The 22,069-nt window shown below is 36.8% G+C and overlaps 1 protein-coding gene across 3 annotated transcripts in view; it reads right to left on the bottom strand.

Annotated features, from left to right (window-relative positions):
- Positions 1-299: 299 nt before the first annotated feature.
- MXI1 (MAX interactor 1, dimerization protein) overlaps positions 300-22,069 on the bottom strand; it is a 68,452-nt gene continuing 46,682 nt past the window's right edge. For all 3 annotated transcript variants that reach the window (XM_037498005.2, XM_054690664.1, XM_037498006.2), the window contains 3 exons: positions 6,392-6,506; positions 5,620-5,791; positions 300-2,073 (listed from right to left, as the gene is read on the bottom strand). In XM_037498005.2, coding sequence (XP_037353902.1) covers positions 1,910-2,073; positions 5,620-5,791; positions 6,392-6,506 — 451 coding nt within the window. In that variant the 3' untranslated portion in view covers positions 300-1,909. The remainder of the gene's footprint in view (positions 2,074-5,619; positions 5,792-6,391; positions 6,507-22,069) is intronic.

Genomic DNA, 22,069 nt, shown 5'->3' on the forward strand with positions numbered 1-22,069 from the left:
GGCCACTGAAATAAATTTGTTTTATGTTTAAGTCCCCAGCACCTGAAGTAGCAAGTTCTAATAATGGGCTTCTAAAAGCATGCATTTTTCACACACATCTACTTCAAAGAAGTTCTTCCACTCAAACATAGCACAATCAAGTATAAAATATTTTTGGAGGCACAGAAAGAGCACAAGAACAAGTAAGTATATGCCGAGGCCTTGTGTATGACCAAGATGGTAAACTTCATATATAGAAGCAGTGAAAGCTGTTAAAGTGCTACTTACAAGGATAGTCTAACATTACACACACAACTGCACTGCTAAATATGGTTGTCTTTATTTTCTTTTTCCTTGCCCAGCCCTATCTAAACAAAATAAAACTACAGGACTGAAATTAACAACCCATTAAAATCAGCAATAAGTTATGAAAATCATAAAGCTTTTTTTTTTTTTTTTAAGTAATTAAGGGTAGTTAAATTATTTAAAGTATACAAAGTCCAAACAGCCAGGGGTAAGGTCTCCAAGAAGGCTTCCTGGGGTAAGGGAGAGGGCCTGGGTGGAGGGACCATGGAGTATGAGAGACACAGGGAACACATGACATCAAAGTGCAGGCTAGAAATTTCACTTAAAAGAAAATAACATTTCTGAAAATATTGGTAAGAGCAACAATAGCACCTGCACAGTGGGACTGTGAGGAAGGAGAGAGACTGTAGGAAAACGGAAGCAAATCTTTACATTAAAATGAGACAAGTGCTGAACTTAATTAACTATGTTAACTATAATAGTGTCTACTATAAATATCAGATGGTTAAAAGCTGGTAAAAGGTAATGATTCTAAAAGAAAACAAAAACAGCATTGACCTTTTTTCTACCTAGCCCAGACCTCATTCATTTTGTGCACTATAAAGAGTGAGGTGTGAGGTGTTTTATCATTATCAAATGCTGCATCAAAATAGATGATTTTTTCTCCATGTGTTTTTCCACTATAAAAGACATCTATGTTTTTTATGGACAAGCTTATTTTAAAAAGATGTCATTTTGGTTTTCAACACATACAAACAGTTATCAAAATCTGAAATAAAAATGCTGCCGTGGCTCAGACCTTGGCCTGCCAATCTGCGTGCATAACTCTTCTGTCCCACACAGAGGCACGTGGGGCTTTTTCTGTCTGGCCCCTCAATCCATACTCATAGGCCCTGTGTGACAGAGGCTGTCAAGCATGGACTGCCCCCAAACTGCCCACCGGCCTAAGGGCAGCTGACCGTTGAGCTAGCAGTTGGGTGCCCTAATGCTAACAATGCAGGATAAGGTTAGCTTGCTTAGCATGGAATCCAAAAGAAAGCTGAGCTGCATGATGATCCCTTTCAAAAGGCTTCATGGGAGTCTCTCCTTTTGCAGAGCATGAAATGATTTTTTTTTAAAGAACTGATCATCCACAGGCTTCATGATAAGCTGTCCCAGGCTGAGTTTTAATAGCTCTTTAGCTATCTAAGATTAATGCCTGATTATCTTGTCATTACTATAAGGTTTGATTTTGTTTGTTTTTAGGACCATAAAACTCAGGAAAGGGTCATAATCCCATCCTTAAATGTGTATACTCAGTGGAGTATGAGCAAACTAGAAAAGGAGGATGGATCTCTAATGTCATCTTTCCAATCAACTAAATCAAATCAAGATTTCACACAAGTTCTCTGCTGCCATTAGAAATTACTATTTTCAAATACGTTGTTCTGCTAGGGAGGCTCTGCCAAACTTTTTGCAAAGTATTTGCTTTTAAATAGAGGTCCTCTGACCCTTTGTTCAAGTATATTTTGTGTTGTATTTAGTTTTAAAGAGGAGACTGCATCATGAACCCAATTTAAGAGATTGTTTGGATTGAATTGGCCCAGTGAACATTTTGCCCTGCACTGTTATGTCATGCTGGGTTCTAGGAAGTGAATGAAAGTTTGACACTGGCACTGGAGTAACCCTCGTCACTCCCAATACTCTGCAGGCTGCTGTGGTCATCAATGTCACTGATGCTGGTGGTACTGATATTGTCCACTTCTCCATGGGAGAACTCTGTGCTTTCAACATCCACTTCAATCTCCTCTGCCAAAGGAAAAAAAAAGAACATTAGCAACCTCTAGCATTTGTAAACTTTCAAAATGCAGTAAGACTGTAAGGAAAAGTGACTACTTTTTTTTATAGTATTAAATGATTGCTATACAAGATTATCATTATCTCTGGAGAACATAAGGAACTTCACGAAGGTGAACAGATGAGATGTATTCTGCAAAGGGGAACGTCTGGTGTACAGTGGTGGTCTCAATGTAGGCAGTAAGTTTGCTAAAGCCTTTGACGCCAGTCCGTCTGGACCTCCCACCAAATGTACTCAGCCTGTTTAGGAATTAGTGCTCAATATTAAAAGATCCCAACCCCAAGTGGTTTAACAACATCTGTTTTGCATTAAACTAGAAACTAATTCTCAATGCTGTTTATTAATCAGACTTGCCTTACAGGGGGAAAAAGCATACATTTAATATAGACAACTAGAAGAGTTAATTCATTCAGGCCTTTAGAGGTACCGTATAGTGGTATTCTACAGATAGGACTACACACTCCTAGGATTCATCTTAAAAGATTTTTGACTGCTAAGCAGCCAAAGTAAGTCAGGCATTGTAATGTGGACCCTGGAGGGTTTGTCTTCAACTCACTGAAGGTTTTTTACATCAAATACAGCTGGAAATGAGGGTCTGAGGCTTAAAATTTTATGGACTAAAGCAAAAACTATAGTTAAGATTATAATAAAGGCATTTCAGTAATGGTATTTAATTTCAAAAAAGAAATATGATTTAAAAACCATCCTAAATCCATATATGACCCAGTTATTGATAGATATCAAATATTACATACACAATCACCAATAATACATAAAAAATAAAAGACAGTTGAAAAACTGTTTTCCCCCCATAAGAACTGGAATTCATTTAAAATTTGTTAGTTCTCTTAAAGTAAACTCAAAATCTGATGTTTTATATTTGCCATTGGCTTGAGGGGTTCACGATGATCACAACTGCTTTAGAAAAAGTGAATTCTTTCTGAGCCCCAAAAAGACAAAACTATTTCAAATGGAGCAATTTTCAAAAGGGCTAACAGCTTCAAAAGTTTTAGTGACCTGTTTTTAACATGCAGGCAGGCAGCTGTCCAAACAAGCTGTACAAATAATACTGTTATTTCATAACTATTTGTTTCGTATCTATAATGCTTCACAGGCTCTCTAGTATTTCCCAGTATCACAGAACACTTATTCAGCCTACAACTAGATAATAAAATCAAGACACCCTATCCAACAAAGCATGCCGAACACAATCAAAACAAAGTAAGAGGCTGCTTTAGCTGCGTGCGTGGACTGGAGATGTTACTACAAGTCCCCTGTAACACTGAGAAGGTAGGTTGAGAACAAGTCTGGTACTCCAAAGGTACTGACACACTGAGTGCTCTTAATACACTGGGACTACCAAAAACCTGAGAACTCAGGGATGAAGGGAGGGCAGTTAAAACCTAGAGACCTGCCCGGGCCACACAACTTGTAAGGAGTGTTAGGAAGACTAAGACTGAGGACTGCCTTCTGATACGGCATATCGTTGAGATTCTTGCTGCCTCATGGACCTTTGTTCTTCAAAATTGAACCACATAAAAATAAAAATTTTACTAGCAAAACAAGAAATGCAAGAACTCCTAGGGTTGTGTTAAAAGGGGTCAAAGACCAGTATGAAACACTCCTACAGAACCAATGTGGGAAATCTGGGCATTAAAAGAAATAGAATGACTACAGTGCATTCAATACATTGAAAACACTTGTAAGTTCATAAAAAGCAAACAAAAAAAGTCCTGTCATCCCTGGAGGTTGCTGAGGCACCAAAGTCATTATTCAGAAAACTGACAAACAACAACAAACATTTACTCCACCTTCCCTTTATGGACTTTATTTCTGGGTAGCCAAAAAGTTGATGAAATGTTTTTCTTTATATAAAAGAAAAAGTGACAAATGCAAGAAGAATGACAATTTAAAAATCACTATTTTGTGATGATGAAAATGAACTGTCAGGACAACCATCATCAGTGATTGCAAAAACTACTAAGTGAAAAGTTGATACACTTACAGAAATATATCAAGAGGACACCCCAAGAACCCACTGACCAATCTTATCACTAGAGTGGGACAACCAGACACGATACTGATGGAACCAGAAGTACAAAGAACCACATGTGATATATTCTTGTTTAATAAAACAGAATCTAAATTGAATACAATAGATCTATCAACCAGATTTCAGGGATTATGAGGGACAGAAGAACATGTTAAATGGTGACCATGTGCATCACTCAGTCAAATCTAGAATGTGGGAATTTCTCTAAGAAAAGTGACCCAGTTTCCCAGTTCCTATAACGAATAAATAGCATCAGTTCTTGTATAAATAAATAAATAAATAAATCTTAAAAAAAAAAAAAAAAAAAACGAGGTACAGGCCAGATGTGCGGGAGGGTGAGAGTATTCACCAGAGACAGAGTGGGGAGCAGAACAGGCAGACTGACTGAAATACACTGCTGAGGGGAGCAGCGGGCGAGACAGGAGAGGTCTGCTGCTCCATGTGGGTATCTCTGCAGCTGGCCGGGATCAAACCCGCACTGCAGAGGCTGCACACAGCTTCACAGCACTGCGTTCAACCGCCTGCGCCACCAGGGACTCCCTGTTTTAATTTTTTATTTTAGAATTCTCAAGGTCTTATGAATTCTGTTTTCCAAAATGTAAAGCTTAAAATTACTGGAGTTCATCTCTGAGACCTTTTATTGTTGTGGGAAGCCTAATCTGGTAGAAGCTATAGATGAACAGATCTGTAAAATTCAAACAATTTCTTTCTGGGTAGATTTTTATTTCTGCTGAAGACAAATTGAAAGACAAATGAAGGGTGTAGAAATTAATTTATATATTTATTCATTTACATTATTTTTTTACTGAGTTTTTTACATTATTTTTTTACCTTACATTGGTAAGGGTTGGTACTTCAATAAAACATAACATCATGTATCTCCCTAATATAACAAAGTAAGGGGACAGTTTCACTTCTGTGATACTTTCCCCCAAATCTATAATCTCAATCTAACATGAGAAAACATCAGACAAAGCCAAATGGAGGGACATTATGTAAATTAACCAGCCAGTATTCTCCAAGTGTCTTGGTTATGAAAGAAAGACTGAGAAATTATTGAATGCAGTGGGATCCTGCACTGGATCCCAGATCACACAAATGACATTGGTTGGAAAACTGGTGACATTTGAATAATATAGCTTATTTAATAAAACTGAAAATTCCTGATTTTCATTACTGTATTATGGTTACATAAGATGTTAACATTATGGGAATCTGGGTGAAAGCAACCTGAAAACTGTTATTTTCTGCAGGAAACTTTAAACTTTTCTGTAAATCTAAAACTGTTTCAAGGTAGAGTTAAAATCATATGCATATATTCAAGAAGAAAAGTGTTCTATACTTCATATAAACATTGCCAGACAATGCTGTGATGGCATAAAAATCTAGAATGTTACAGTGTTGTCTAAACAGAAGAACGTATATACAGTGCCTCCTAACCTACCTCGCTCTGAATCAGAACGATCTGAAGAAATAGTTGATCCAATGCTGTCCATTCGTATTCGTTCCATCTCCTGAGGACCCTGCAGCTGTTCTAGTCGCCGCTTTAAAAATCTTTGTTCTCGTTCCAAGTTCTCTAGCTGGTGTTGGCTCTTCCTTTCAGCTTCTTCAAGTTTCTAAAATGATAAAATAATATTTAAGTTTGCGTATAGTCCAATACAAACAATAAAACTGAATTCTACCTACCATCTCAAAAGACTTCTTTGACTGAGAAAAGATGACTGAATATAGGCAAGTATATATGTGCTTATATAAAAACATATGTGCATACAGACTTTTAAACAGCAAAAAAAATTGCCTTCACTTTTGTGTGTAATAAACGCTACATTACTAGAAAAGGACAGAATTCTCCAAGTCTGTAAAGTTATCCCCATGAAAAAGAAACTCGCTCTGCAGTGTAGGGCGATGGAAAAATACTGAGGGACATAGCCAAGTGAACTCAGCTCCACCAGAGGGCACAACTGCCTTCTTCCTTTCAGCAAAGAATTGTTATTTTCCTAGTATTTCCAGTTCTTCAAATGGCCACGCTGTCAATTTAGTTTAATCAGGTTATGTTGCTCCCATCAGATTAGCTGATACGTTATTTTAGAAAGATTACTTGAGCTCAGTTAAGGAGGGCATGGTGAGCTAGCTGACATATGTGAATAGGAATCATTGATTATAATTAAACCAGGACTGCGAGTATCACGTGCAAATATGAAAGTAAAAATTCTTACCTTGATATGTGCTTTGGCTTTGTTGAGCAAACCAAGTGTTGTGTGCCTGGTGCAGTCTGGCCCTAGCGGAATCAGAACTTTTAAGCGTTCTAAACACAGGCGCAGATGAGCTCGTCTAAAACGAAATAAAAGCAGCACAGTCTGAATATTCTACTAAAAACATCCTAAAGTCTATTTTAAGACAAATAGTAATTTGCACATTATTTCAGTCTTTACAACCATGTTACACTTCTAATTCTTCAGCTTTAAAATATCTGCAAGTGCCGACGTGCCTGCTGATGGCCGGAGTCCGTAGTTTCTGTTGTACTCTGCAGATGCCACCACTTCAGATCATCGTGCCCAGGGGTAATCTCCATCAGGGATGATAATTTTTAACCTGCCCTATAAACTGTTTCAACTGTACTAATGTGGAAGTAGGAAAGCAGACTATGGCTATTGTGTTTGATGTTGAAAACCCAAAACCATAGGCTGGAGTAGGGGCTTTCAGCTGGGGAAGCCCAAGGGGCTGAAGAACTATTTCTTTCCCGCTTCTCCTCGCTCTTTAATTACCCACCTCTAATTTTCCACACATGGAAAAAAAAAGCCAGGTGACATAACTCCTTACTCACTCATTGTAGTCGCTAGTCTACCCATCCAGTGGGTCAGTCAGGGGAAGTGGTCATGGAAATGCCAGCAGAGAGCCTCATGGATTTACCTACCCTGAACCTAGACCCATTATGGTGAGCATTCTGGGTACTTAAGTTCCTCCTACAGTAATACTAGTCCACATCTTTGGTCCTGTGCTTCATAAGACACAGCATAACTCAACACTTAGTATATGTGAAAAAAAATCTAAAAATTTGTTCGTAGTTGACTCCTACTCCTTAAAGAGCTATAACTGAACAATTAGGAACTGTTTCAACGGCACCAAGAAGGAAACACAGCCTCCAATTTCCCCTCAAAGAGGGCCAAAATGATTTTACTAGCTCACCCACCAAACTAATTCATACACAGAGAAATAACATCAAGTGAAATTTTGAAGTGCTAGCAGTTTTAACAAGAAGCAGTAGGTGATAAGTAGTCAATTATATTATCAACAAGGAAGGGTTATTAAGGATAGTGAGGTCAGAGGTTTGGTTGATGAATTTTTAAGATTCTTCCAGTACCCACTAGTCCAGTCTGCTAGGTCCATTTAATGGACATAAATACTCGGTCCATTAGTATTTCTATTCCAAATCTCTACTGAATTCAACAACTCAATTCTAATAATTGGCACCAGGCTGAAACCTACTACACCTGACACGGACATAGGACTTTTAAAACAATTTTTCTCTAAATTAAAGATTTATTAATGTATTCCCTTTAATGAGATTTAACAATTTTAGTGCCACTCTCACCCCCTGCTGTGCTAACCAGAATTACAGAACCATCAGCATAATTTTCATTTTTAACTGGAAAAACTTCTAGGTGAGTGCTCTCACATAATCAGAGTGCCCTTGGTGAGCAAATAATAACAAAAATCCACAGTAAAAAGTGCCTTTACATTTTGCATCAGAATTGTTACAGCATGCCTAACAACTGCACTCACATAGGACCAAATGTAGAAAAAGAGGCTCCTGGTTCTCTTGCTAATAGTGAATTCAGTCATCTAAAAAGGTTAACAAAGCAACTAATAAAACTGACAAGTATGGTACCCAAAAATAACTTGCCTGTTTTCTTTAGATTACTTAACCCCAGAAATTAAGTGGGTATATAGGAATAACTTGTAGCTTAAGAAACTTCTGAATGACTCCTTAATGTAGTTTCACGTCAAAGACAAAAACAGGTGGGTCAATTTTCTGTCCTTTGAGGTTTATGTGAAAGTCATACTAAAACCTAAGCAGAAATCAACTAACTGGGTACTAAAAATGTCTTTTTACTCTCTTTTTAAAAATCATTCAACTGTATGATTATTTTTTAAAAGATTTATTTATTTATGCATACAAGAGCTGGGGCACAGGCCACAGGTGTGGTATATGAAAGGATTCACCAGAGACAGAGTGAGGAACAGAACAGGCAGGTCGACTGAAATACACTGCTGAGGGGAGCAGAGGGTGAGACAGGAGAGGTCTGCTATGCCATGAGGGTATCTCCCTGGCCTGGGATCTAACTCATGCTGCAGTGGGTGTGGATAGCTTCATAGGTTGCATCTTAACCCCTTGCGCACCAGGGAGGCCCTCAAACTGTATGTTTATTAATAACTAGTGTATTGGTGATGTTACAGATACTTGCCTGAGTGACAAAAGTTAAAAAAAAGTCAACTTTAAGAGTTTATAATCTAGACGACAGAACAAAACGTATTGTTTTGTTTCATTTGGTTCCTAATGAAACTGAGTCATACAGATATCAAGAGCAAGAGAATCTGAATAAAGGAAAGATTGTAACTGGAGGAGGCCGACTTTTAAAAGAGGCTGAAACTTGACTTTGGACTGGAGGATTATTAAATTTGTTTATGAAAAAGCAAGGATTTTCAAGGTAATTGAAAGAAGAGTAAGGGACTCAAATTCATGGATTGGGAGTTAAGCTTAAACCTAAAATGAAGAATACCTTAGTTTTTTTTATTCAAGGAAAAACAACTGAGTTGGAATTCTATAAGGAAATATCAGCCATGTTCAGAGGTCTGGTGATCTGTGAGGGCCTGTCAAGTCCGGAGCTGCCCGGGCCAAGGGATCAGGTGTAAGAAATGCCTAAAGGAAGAGGGAAAGGCAGACAACCCTCTCAAATAATTTTCACTCATGAATATTCAACATTTTTTAATCAAGTAATTACAAATATGTCCAAAGACACAGCTTGCGCCAAAAGACATACCCTGAGCACTCATGTCTCCCAAAGGCCAGGACTGCCATTTCCCATGTTTTATAAATAAAACCTTCAAGAAAAAGTGGCAGTATGATGTCCTCTGCTCTCCTGGTGGGGAAGGTGCATCTGTAGGAACTACACGTTAATGCCTCTAGTTTTATACCCGTATGTGAATGGAGGAGACACAGGTCAGAGTGGCCGTCCAAATGCTGCGGTCTTCCCCATGTTCTTATCTGTCGCGTACGTAAAAGCAACCTTCCCAGAGCAACAGATAGACCTTCTAAGTGCACAGTGGGAAGTTAAATCAGAAAGTCCATTCTCCTCAACATGTACTTTTTTTTCTCTCTCTAGCAAATTACTAAAACAAACTGTATGGCAGCATTCTCCCTTCCTCACAATGGTGCTATGAGCGCTCTACCCTTTCCCCTAGTCTCCCTGCTGGTAACCAGATTGTGAGCTTAACCACCAACGACCTAGAAAGGCCTATCTTTTGATGCCATCTGGTCCTTTCTTTTCTTGCCTTAATTCTCATGAGACTAGTGGCTCAGGAGTCCTCCTGTACAGCTTTGCCAAATCATGGGCTATAATACATTAGGGGAGGTACGAGACAGAAGGAAAAAAGCATGGTTTGATTTTGACAATCTTTATGCATGGAGAAAAACACTGCAAGTATCATAAGACGATGTTTTCCAGGGCCCCAAGAAATGAAAGAGCTAATAGAAAACAAGGATTTGTAAAAAGGCCTGGTCCTGCCACTTTTATTCTGATGAACACTAGCCCAACAACCAATAGAAAAAGCCTGACGTAAAATGTATAGACCTGGACTTGATGGAATATGAGAGAAAACTGAACCCGCCCCGGTGAGCATTTACTGAACTTTTTACAATGTGGATGGCTCAATAAAAACTATGAAACTGAAGTCTTTCCTAATTACCACGAGTGACAATAAAGCAGAGGTAGGGTTAGACACTGCAGCCAGAGGGTCCTATGAGAAAACTGGAGTCTCCTTGCTGAGAGGAAGAGGCCACGAGAATGGGGTGTTACCAAAGAACTTTTATTTTCAAAGATGCTTTGAGGGCTGTTTTAAATGAAATTTAAAAATGTATTTTAACCAGGGGAATAGGCCATTATCAGTGGCTAACCCTCTTAGAGAGAAGGTCCTATCAAAATTGCCTATACCTTTAGAAAGGGCAAGCCCCTTGTGGGAAATGGAACAATTCAAGTCTCTGGCTTTTATTTTGGTAGATTAGGATCATTTTTCTCGGAAGGAACCAATGGTGCTTCTGATTTCAAACCTTGTGAGCTCTGCTGCCAAAATGAACTACCACGGAACATGAGGGGAAGTCATTTTGCTATAAAATGGTCACTCAGAGTAGCTGTGACACTTTAAAGCACAGGTATAGCAACCACAAGCAGCACAAAATATTGAGGGAGGAGAGAGAAAAGAATTTCCTTTCAGAGGAAAAAAACAACAACTAAGTATCATACAATGTTTTTCAAATGTTTTCTAAAAACTGTAATTCCTTGTCTGGTCTCACAAACTGTCCACCAGTGGACGCCCTTGGAGGCATGGCCCTTCATTTGGGACCCGCTTGTGTTCATTCCTCCACTACAGGACATCAAGACTTTGCCAAGTTACTAAATCAAAATGAAAACAACTGATTGGGACAGTACTTGTATTTTCCTCTCTGCTGAATGTTATGCAATGGACTGAGTCCTGAGCTGCACATTCTTAAAAGCTGCAGAGGCTTGTGGCCAGGCTTCCGGACTCCCTATTCAACACCTCTGCACGTGGCAGCAGCTAACTGCTTGTCCTACACATCTGATATTTCAACATTTCTCTAAAATTTAATGTGCCGAGAATCTTCTAAAATCTTCAAAATTACCAAAAATAATCTGCCTGCCTCTTATGAAAAATAACATTAAAAATGGATCCAGAGAGATCAAGCACCTTCATGCTGCTCACGTATTTGTCAAAAATAAATATGACCATATCTGATGTTCAGCTTATTCTGTGTGTAAAATAAGAAAGCTTAGGCAAGCTTTTCCTCAAAATGGCAAATAATTATATGTTTCACTTACAACTTACATGTTATCTACTTCACAAAATAAAACAGATTCGGCTCAATAAAAACAAAATAAAAACTTAGGAGGATAGCTGGGACCTTTCCTTCACTTGGCAAGAGAGTTGCTTCCACTAATACTCCTCTTAATTCAGTAAGTAATCTATAAAATAACCAGATGGGAATATCAAGCTGCAAATTATATATATACTATATATATAATTATAATAGTAACTATTTTAGTCACACTGTTCACCTCAGCACCAAAGGGTCCGTCTATGTACAAATAAGAAATAAAGTCAGTAAAGTTGAGATATGTTACTCACCCTTGGGAGCCTTTTTAAAATCCCTGTCTCCCCATAAAATCTATGTAGTTCTTAGGGGGGAGCCAGAGAGTGTTTAAAACCAGAAGTTAAATATAGCATGCCTTCCTGAAGTCATAATTTTCCTCAAAGATTTGAAAGGAAAACACCATTTTATATAAAAACAAGCACAGGTAATGCAAAGTGTACTTTTAAGATAAAATAAGACTTTGTATAAATTTCATATTATTCCACACTACATTGCAGGACCTCCAGGAATCTGTGTTCAAACAGCTAGAGAAAATCACCACAGATCTCGATCAGTTCTGGACTTCAAAACATTATTTCTATATCATGGGCTGGGATTACATCTTCCAAAGGTTTAGAGAGGGAGTGAAAACTGGAATGGGGGAGGTGAAGTGAGAGAGGAAAGAGGGGAAGAGATGTGTATGCTTGATAATAAAAACAAAGTAGTAACATTCTTTCACAAAAACCACACAGAGTCCATGTAATTTTAATCTTTACATCTCAAAGATATGAAAAGGATGAAGTGCCAGCAGTCAATAACAATGACTACCAGTAGGCAATGCACTGTAGCCTCTTATGCCACTCAACCAGATGCTGTAAAGACTTCTTAAAAACACAGGAGTAAACTTTACCTGTTTAAAGACACTCTTAATTGGCCTCTGCCTACGACTTTTCCAGCCCCACTTCCCAGTACTCACACCTTTACAAATCTCCAGGAGCCAAATGTGCTTCTATTGATTTCTCAGCCAGGAATGCCCTTCTCTCCACTGTGGGCATCTAACTCAGTTGTGTGCCCACAGCCCCATTACTGTTTCTTCCAAGAGGCCATCTCTGCCATACCCCTTCCATAGATAATTAATACTTGACTTTCACAATCCTGAACACTGTATGTTCATTATCTTTTAGATAAAATTGAATCCATACTTTTAAGTCATTTCAGTTCTTACAATACCAAACAGAATGATTGGCACACAGTGGACAGGAGGGATACAACTATTTCCAGCAGATGTTTCTGAGACTCTCTCTAACTCACCAAAGTTGAGGTTATAATACCAGGGTCTCCAAACAGTACGATCAGATGCCAATGCTCATGAGTGACCAGCCTATGGATGCCAGAACCCTGTGCTGCTTTTTATGTGCCGCTGAGGTCACAAGGAAAGATGACTACATGTAGAGTAACAGACACTCCCCAACTAAGACTTTGATATCTCTTTCAACAATAGAGCAGAGGGCTGAGAGTTAGAACCATCATAACAGAATAACTTATCAAAGTACTTACAGTGATGAAGGGCCAAGAAAAACAACGCCAAATGAAATTCATAGATAATTATATTAGACACATCTTTTTGTCACCCATTTCGACTTTCTGAACTTATTAATAGGCTTCCCAGCAAGTGGAAAATCTGACTGATTTAAGTTTTGTTCTCTGTTCTACCTGGTGTTCAAGAAATAGTGACAATAACAAGGATAATGGCAAGAAGATTATTACAAAGGAGAAAACAGAAAAGGAAAGCCAAGAAAAAGAAATACTTCACAATGCAAGGGTCAAAAAAAAAAAAAAAAAAAACCACAAAAAAACAACTAAACCGTTTTTATCCCACCACCTGCATAGTTTTACAAGACACCAGGACTGCTGATTGGCTGAAACCTATAGTGTAGAACATACAAACAATTTTTTTTTTTATTGTTCTGTATTTATCTCTAAGGAAGACTTGACTTTTGACGGGCTCATTCAAAAAAAAGTAATTAAAATCTGGTTCCAGAAGCATATGTTCTTCACCGAGACTCCCAGAAGGAACCCAATCTCCAAAGTGATTTAATGGAAATTGCTCACTTGACGTCCATTCTGCGCTAAATTTAGATTCCATGCATACATTTCATCCCCTTTTTTATCTGTTTATGAGGATTTGCTTTAAAAAAAACACACACAAAAAAAAAACTTAATCATTCATTCACCATATTTCTTCTCTGGTCACACAAGAACTTTCTGTATTCCAAGTTTCAAAGTCTGGGAAATCGGGCTACATCACTGGAGAAAACAGTGGCAATTTGTTCTAAATACAAAATAGCTTATTTTCTTTTGGCAACTCTCCAGAGGTTTCAGTGAAGGGAAAGGATACTCCTCTCTGGAGAGATCAGGCTCTGAACCTGGCCTACTGTCAAAACTTAGCTGTGGGTGGGATAGAATTTTTTTTAATTATTTATCTTTCACATCAATTTGGAAACTGATTAAAAGATTTTTGCATTATTAACAGTTTTTCTACTCTTTTGTTAATGTTCATCCCTATTCTGGCAGCCCCCACTGGCTGATTTAATGGTACCAAGGGGCTGAGAAGGGTTGCTGTCCAAAAGAAAAAGCATTCTCTCACAGGGACTGGGAAGGCAATCTGCAATCACAACAGTAGCTACTTGTTAATTTTCTATTTGAAACACAGTGATGTCAATAGTATTGTACCCTGCCAGCCACCATGGGGTAAAGTACATTTTGAAACCAAAACAAACTTCCTACGTGCTGGCAAGTCAGATTTGAGACACAGTGATAACGTTCTGTAAAGTGATGCCCTAGTTTTATACAAAATACATACAAGCATGAGTCTACTCTTCAATAAAAGTTTAAGCCTAATGCTCACAGCCTCACTCCTACCTGCAGTCCAGGACAATTGTTTTATTATATCAAATTATAGTCCAGGATGGCAGAGGGAAATGAAGAATTACAGTTACTGATCTCCAATAAAATGGTGATGCTACACAGCACAAACAGCACACTGAAGAAATGCTCTGTAAGGTATGTGTTCATTTAGGAGCATAAAGTGAAAACAGCACAATGTCTAAAAAAATGGCCCCAATAATATGATGTGATTAATAGTTCATTTTAAAGGGGTGCATTTATTTAAACACTTATTAAGTAGAACACTCTGGTCTAAGAATTGATGTGCCCCTGGAAGATAAATACTCACAATTTGGATTGAATATGAGTAACCCGAAATAGGGAGTCAAATAATTAACATGTAGTGACCATGCTTCCTACTGGCAGACAGCAAATGGCTTGGCACTGCTGGACATCTGCCAACTCAGTCAAACCAGCCAGGGATTATTTTTATAGCTCCATTTTAGTACAATTTCACCAAACTCAAAATGCAGGGGGCTTTTACTTGTTCTTTGTTTTGATTTGTTTTGTTTCTGGGGGCTGGAGTGGGGTACAAATTTTGGCAAAGAGAGTAACAAAAAGCAATTGTTGCCCATGTGTAATTAAAAACAAATTCTTAGGTATTTGTAGGGCATTTGGAACTCCTAAAAAAATAAGATTCACAGAATTTTAAATATGCCATAGTCCTGCAATGACAGAAAATGTATGTTTTGCTCTGTCCTTTTATTTCTAAGTTACTTAACTCTTATGATTGTTCTCTTTTACTATACTGCATCACGTTTTTTTGCTGACCACAAAGGGCCCAACTGAAGAGGAGTTTTTTTTTTGAGCTGCTTTAAGAGGCAGTCTCGCATGAACATGCGCTTTCTGATAAAGCAGTATTTTTTTCAGTGTTTTATTAGGGCACTGACAGATGGTCATTTTTAGGGAGGTAGAAAGTGAACATGCTTTAAGAACTACCGTTTGAAACCTTTCTGGAAAGGAAAAGTTATTCAATGGATTAACAGTTCTAAGTCTCCTAAAAAGCAAACTTTCATTAGGAAAAAACCCAACAACAACTAGACTTAAATTATGACTGGGGTGCAACATCACATCTTTGATTTATTTCTACTTGTCTAAATCTTAGATTGACTGTCCTCTGGGCAGGCCCAGGAAAAATTAAATGAGAAGAGAATCAGACAGCTGATATTTATTTCATATGATTCCAGCCTCATCTCAATACCATAATAGTATTTTCTAAGAGGACTACACAAATGCCATTACACTTTTGATTCCAGAAGAACAGTGCTTCAAAATCTATACAGTTATGTGGACTTGAGAAGAAAGAAAAGCCAGGCTAAGAGAACAAGTTCTATTTGTCACCAACTGCTATCAAAACCCTGGCTATTCATCAGGGCAGACTGTGTGGCATAAAACAATTAGAGTCATTGCTCTAATCAAGGAAGATGGTAAGAGTTTGGAAGAAAAGTTCATTCAGTTTGGTTACATTTTCTTTTAGATATTACAGGATGAAAGTCCTAAGACATCTTTTAGGATTACCTACATAGCTAAACTCAGGGAACAAGACATATGAAGGATCCATTGAAATTATGAAAAATAAGACATCAAATTTACTCACTACTTTCTTCCAAGCACACTAGTGTTTCCTAAACATTTCAAACTGGCAAACCCATTTCCCCTTTCATTTGGCCCAATACATGCAGCAGTTACTTCCAACCACTTTCAAGGGAGTTCTAAGAACCTAGTATCACCAAATTGCTCTTTAAGAAGTCTCCTCCTTTACAAAAATAGCATCATGTAAAGTTGTTCAGTTCTATCTAAATTGTGTTATGTTTACAAATGTTTTAACTGCAAAGATGGAATTTCCAATTGAAAAAGAACCTTATTTAGAAGAGTCTGGATTTTTTTTTTATAACTACACCAAATACAAGCTGTTCTGTAAAGGAGTGATTGGGAATCAGGCTGGAATAAAGTGAATCAAGTTAGAAAAGCCATAGTTGTTACCACCCTAGAGAAAAATGCCATAATTGGTCACACCAATAAGCCAAATGCCAAAAAGTACATTTTTATCAGTAACACTAGTGGATGTCTGGGAGTAACTATGAGGGTTGTCTTTCATGACAACAGATATACATTACAGAAACACCTCTAATATTCTACTGAAGTCTAAGAGCAATAGTTTATTAAAGAATTCGTTTAAATTTTGCTTAACATTATTTTCATTTTTTCTTTGGGAAATAAGTCCCACTATAATTAGCACTCACTGTGTAAAGTAGGACTGTCTTTTAAAAAAAAATCTAAAATGTCCTCCTTTAAGCTTCAAGGGAGACTACTCCCTAATTCTAGACATGATTTTGGTGGGGGAAAAAAATCACACTGTATCCTTTCAATTTCCAGATTTCTCCCATACTATAATTTAGCTATTGTATTTTATATATATATATATATATATATATATATATATAAATCTGGAGATCATGCAGTTCATATATTTTTATCATTTAATTTTAGATTAAAGGATCAGTTTTGTCCTATTTACTTTGGAATAAAAGTGCTGAGAGATAAAGATTTTTTGAAAAACAGATTTTTTAGTAATGGTATAAAATCCTGAATAAACCTCAGATTTTAGGCAAGCTTAAAAGATACACAGCATGTATTAAAAAATTTAAGTCAATAACCTAAGGTTGATGTACTAGAGCAGACAGAAAGTTTTAAAAGGCACAGGATTTTTTCAGAGAAAGATCTTGTTTGGAATTCTTTCTTAAAGGATAAATTGAGAAGTACTCAAATGAAATATAAAGTAAAAAGGAAATACAAAATTGTAAAAGTTACCAGGCTCTTTATCATATAGGGCTTACTGGAATAAAATAAGAATCTTCAATAGTACTCCAAAACAAAAATGACATCTAAAGATTCTGGAGAGCTCCGGAAATGGGCATTCAGTTATCCTTATTTACCTATTACTAGAGCATTCACCAATATTGCCACCACAGAAGTGGGAGAACTGTAGTAGATACCCCTTTGTAGGGAAAACACAGCCATTAAAAACACTGTATTTTAGCTGTCATTAAGGGACATACCAGGAAAGCAACCAAAGATTAAGAGAATAAGAAGGGGGCCTCCCTGGTGGTGCAGGGGTTAAAGACACAGTGCTATCAAGCTATTGCCAGCCACTGCAACACAAGTTCAATCCCCAGCCAGGGAGCAACCCAAATGGTGCAGCATTCCTCTCCTGCCTGGCCCGCTGCTCCCCTCAGCAGTGTATTTCAGTCAGTCTGCCTGTGCTGGTCCCCATTCTCTGGTGAATCCTCTCACCCCTGCGCCTCTGGCTTACACCCTAGTTCTTGTATGCATAAATAGGTAAATCTTTAAAGAGAGACAGAGACAGAGACAGAGACACAGAGAGAGAATAAGAAGGCTTTATCACATTCTCTAAATGTAGTCCCAGGCCCATATCTATCTTATCCACACTAAATAGCTGAAAGTTCACTTTCACACCAGAATAAGTGACAAACTATACCTTAATGATTAAAAGACAAAACAGAAAAGCTTCTGATATAGCATTTATCCTGAAAGCCCTTTCAAACTTACTGAAAATGCGATAAAACCAATTTGGCAAATCCCTTGGGAGAACCATACACGTCACAGGAATAATCACTCATAACTAAGTTGTTCATATTGACTGCAGCCCATGATAATCCTCCGCTGTGAGTTTACCTCAACTCCCATATGGGGAAACACACAACTTAAAATTTAATTACTTGTTGCTTATAGGGGCTTTATAATACTATCCTTTGTTTTCTACTTGGTTATACTGTTAATCCTCACAAGCAGGGCCCAGCACTTCTACTTCTTTTATTCTATCCCCACTACCTAGCACAGAGTCAATGCCTAATAAGTGCTTGTCAGCTGATTTGTAATTATCTTTAGGAGTCCTTTGTCCGTGCAAGAACTAAGCCACTTCAAATGAACTCTCATTTTCTTCAGAAGATTATAAATCAAACACAATCTTGGGGTGATGGCAAGTAAGATTGTTAAGAGATGTTAGCTTCTGACCATTATCCATTACTTATCAGTCACCTTAGATTGACATTCAAAGGAAGTTCAAAACAAATCCTAAATTTTCAAGGTCAAGGGAAGCTTGAACAAATTCGAAACCTAAATGTTCAACATATTTCTCAGTTAACTAAAAATGTGAAGGATGAGGTGGAGGAGAGAAATTTAGACAGAGGTCAAATTGTACTTTGGTGGAAACTAATACTGCTGCTAAATGATGGATGATTATTAACTGTTGTTTATTGCTAATCACTGACTGCTGGACCTGTGCAAGCATCCAACCCTTCTGTACTGAACGACTCAAAGCTCTGTCAAAAATGTGGCAAAACCTCTTATTAACTTTCACTTGCCAAGAAAGGTGGAGCCATTTTGCAAACTGAAGCTGCCAAGCCCAAACATACGTTTAAACTCCAGTTTTGCTGTCTAAACCCAATAGAAGAAGAATATAGTTCTTTATATCATTTCCAAAAAGTTTTCTCCATAGAGGACCACCATGTGAAAAAAAAGTACTTTAATATTAAGGTAATAACCAGAAAATGACCTCAATGTTGAAAAACCCATTTGTTTAGTTCATTCAAATATTACTAAAGTAATAAATTTTAAAGTAAAAGGAAATGTAACAAATTCTAAGACCAATTAAAAATTTAGAAAATGACAGGTAAATGCCATTAACATTATTAGTAGTAAATTATGTATCAATCTATATGAAAATTAAAAATATTTGATCTCAAGAATAATGAAAAACTAGGATCGTTTATTTTAAGGACAACAGATCAGAATACGTTAAACGTAGTTATTTTTTAAATTTCTAATTAATTGTTAAAACAGGGCAAGGACAAGTTTCAATATACCATAACTGGAATTCACCAAATTAGTTACTGATAACTTCCTATTTAATAAACTCATGTTATCTCTATTTTATTTATTTAACAGCCATCAAATGAGCCAAACTCATTTTTTTAAATTTTTAATAAAGCTATATACACATATTCACATACATATATACCAACTGGCCATTTCAATAATAATCTCTTTGGAAGCATTATGGAAATTCACAGCATTCTACGATGTTTTCCTAAAGTTATTAATTCTAAACTAAGAGACACACTAGTCTTCCACAAAAAAGTAAGTTTCCCCAAGGCTCCACCCAAAAACACTATTCTAGCTGCTCATGGAAACTTCCGTGAAAGACTCTGTTTAAATAATTCTATGGGCTTTTGATGATATCAAATTAAAATGGCCATCAGAATAAGCCAAATTACTAATTAAAAAAAGAAGCAAAACAGGATTAACACAGTTGCAGATAAAAATCATAGGGAAAAGGCTATCAATAAAGCAAGCTGAAATTTAATAAGATGCTAATATCAAGTTAGAGAGTTATGTAGACAGAACAGGGTGACAATACATCAAGGGCAAGATACTTGTATAAATTCCAAACATTTTGAGGAAATGTTTTCACAACAACAACAAAAAAGATCTGTCAGAGCGCCAATGCTATTTATAGTAAAACTTTAAAAGTCACAATTGAGTTTCTGGTCTGCTGTACCAACTCAAATACAGAAATGTACTTTTATCTGTAAAATCATCACATTCAAGAGGCATTTTCCCATGGTACAACAACTTTGCAGTTGTCCTGTTATGAGGTACAATCACCACATATTTTCTAAGTGGGTCATATTACCTAGAATATCCTATGGGGACAAACCGTTCTCTCTGAAGCAGGAGTGGAGAACAAAACTATTTTCCTTGGAAAGGAAGATATTTGCAGAGTAGCAAATATCTCACTATGTGCCTTCCTAAAATATTTCCTATCTTGAAGTAGTAGGTTTCACAAAAGAAAAAAAAAAAAAAGCACATTATTTATTTGACTTGGCATTTAACTTTTTTCCTCTTAATCTAAGGTAAGGAGCATAGTCTGCTATAAAAATCAAACAAAGAATGCACATTACTAACTCACTGAGCACGTACTATGTGCAAAGCACTGTGTCAGATGAAAAGATTAGCAAGTCAGAGTCCCTCCTGTCATGGAACGTACACGCTCTAGAAAGGGAGGACATGACAGTATTATATTCTGTGGGTAAAAGTTTCATATAAGTGACACACAATGAGAACATAGGCATTTAAAGGCAATTATTATTTCCTGATATTTGGACAATCAGGAAAGACTTAGCAAAAAATGTGTTATTTCAAATGTACCTTGAAGGTAGTGTGAAAAAGTTCTGGTTAGGGAATCAGAAAATCTAGGTTCTCATCCTGACCTTTTGTCATTAGTCAGTTTGAGGTGAAGCATACAACTTGGAGGGACTTAGGTTTCCTTATCCATACAAACAAGGGTTGGACAATATGATTATCTAAGATCTCTTCTGCTTTTATTATCTATGCAAATGTATGGATAAGATTACATTTACTGTTTTTTAAAAAATCTTTTTAAAATTCACAATATACTCCTACAAAAACTCTAACAATAAAATCAACATGATAGTTTCTCCTAAGCTTTAATTCTCTTCCCCAAAGGTAGCAAATGTATCCTTTTGACATGTATCTTTCCAGAACTTTTCCAAAATAATTACATATGATTATGTTACTTTTTAACATAAATGAGATATTAGATATAGTAATTTGCAACAGTATTTTCTTTTTTCACTTAATATGTCCTGTAAATCCCTCCTTATACACTAGCTGTCTGTATCATTCTTTTGTTACTTGCTGCAAGGTATGGATGTATTATTTATTTAGCCATTCTCCTATTGTCAGGAATTCACATTATTTCGGTGATTATTATAAACAATTTTGTTATTCTTGTGCTTGCCTTTCTATTCATTAATATAAATTCAAATGAGGAGTAGGAGAAGTCAAGGAATTTGAGCCTAAGGTGGAAAATATAAGGGAATATGAAAAATTCTGAACCACAATTTCAGCAAAGGAGAAAATGGCAGTCACAATAATATACCTTTAGATTAGGAGTAAGGAGATACGAATCCTAGTTCTTGGTAGAAAAATTAAACTTGAGAGTAAAAAGAGGGATTAGGTCTTTGAAATCTCAGAATTTTTTAGTACTGGAAGAACTTTTACAGATCATTCAATTCTAACACCCAATTTAGAGAAGCTAAAGCCCATTCATAAACTACAAAGTAATTTTAATGACCCCCTAACTTTGTGCTTTTGCCCTCCACTCTGTTGGAGGGATTTTATAAAAAGGGTTTGAATAGTCACTGTGATAAATGCCTCAGAGAGACAGTAAGAAGTGAGATTGGCCAATCTGTACGGAGTTAAAGACAGACAGCATAAATTTCTAGTGGGCCCAAATGGCACAGCTCTGATTTCCAGTTGCCCTTAGCAACTCTGAAGGGGAAAAAAAATAAACAGTGAAATTATATCAAACTTAGGAATGGGCTTGGTGGACTATCAAAGCAGTAAGAACATTTTATGTAGAAAAGCTAGTTTAATTGATTCAAATTGTAAGAAAGATAGATTTTAATATACTAAACTAGGACTACTTTCACTTCAGATTGTTTCAGGACAAATTTTTAAATAAGCTAAAACCATCTTTCTTTCAAGTTTTGTATGGCAGTAGGGTGATTTTTTTCTTCCTGTTATTGCACACTTCATCTAGAGATCACTGAGGCTTAATGACTGAATCAAAACAGCAAACAACATAGTTACAAACACAAAACCAGATTTCTGGATCCTGAGTAAATATAAAGTTTTTAGAGAATACCAAAAAAAAAAAAAAAATGTGACAAGGATTTAGTGCAATACTGTCCAC

This window comes from Talpa occidentalis, unplaced genomic scaffold (genome assembly GCF_014898055.3).
Source record: "Talpa occidentalis isolate TD23 unplaced genomic scaffold, MPIMG_talOcc4v2.1 talOcc4.8, whole genome shotgun sequence".
Classification (NCBI taxonomy): Eukaryota; Metazoa; Chordata; class Mammalia; order Eulipotyphla; family Talpidae; genus Talpa; species Talpa occidentalis.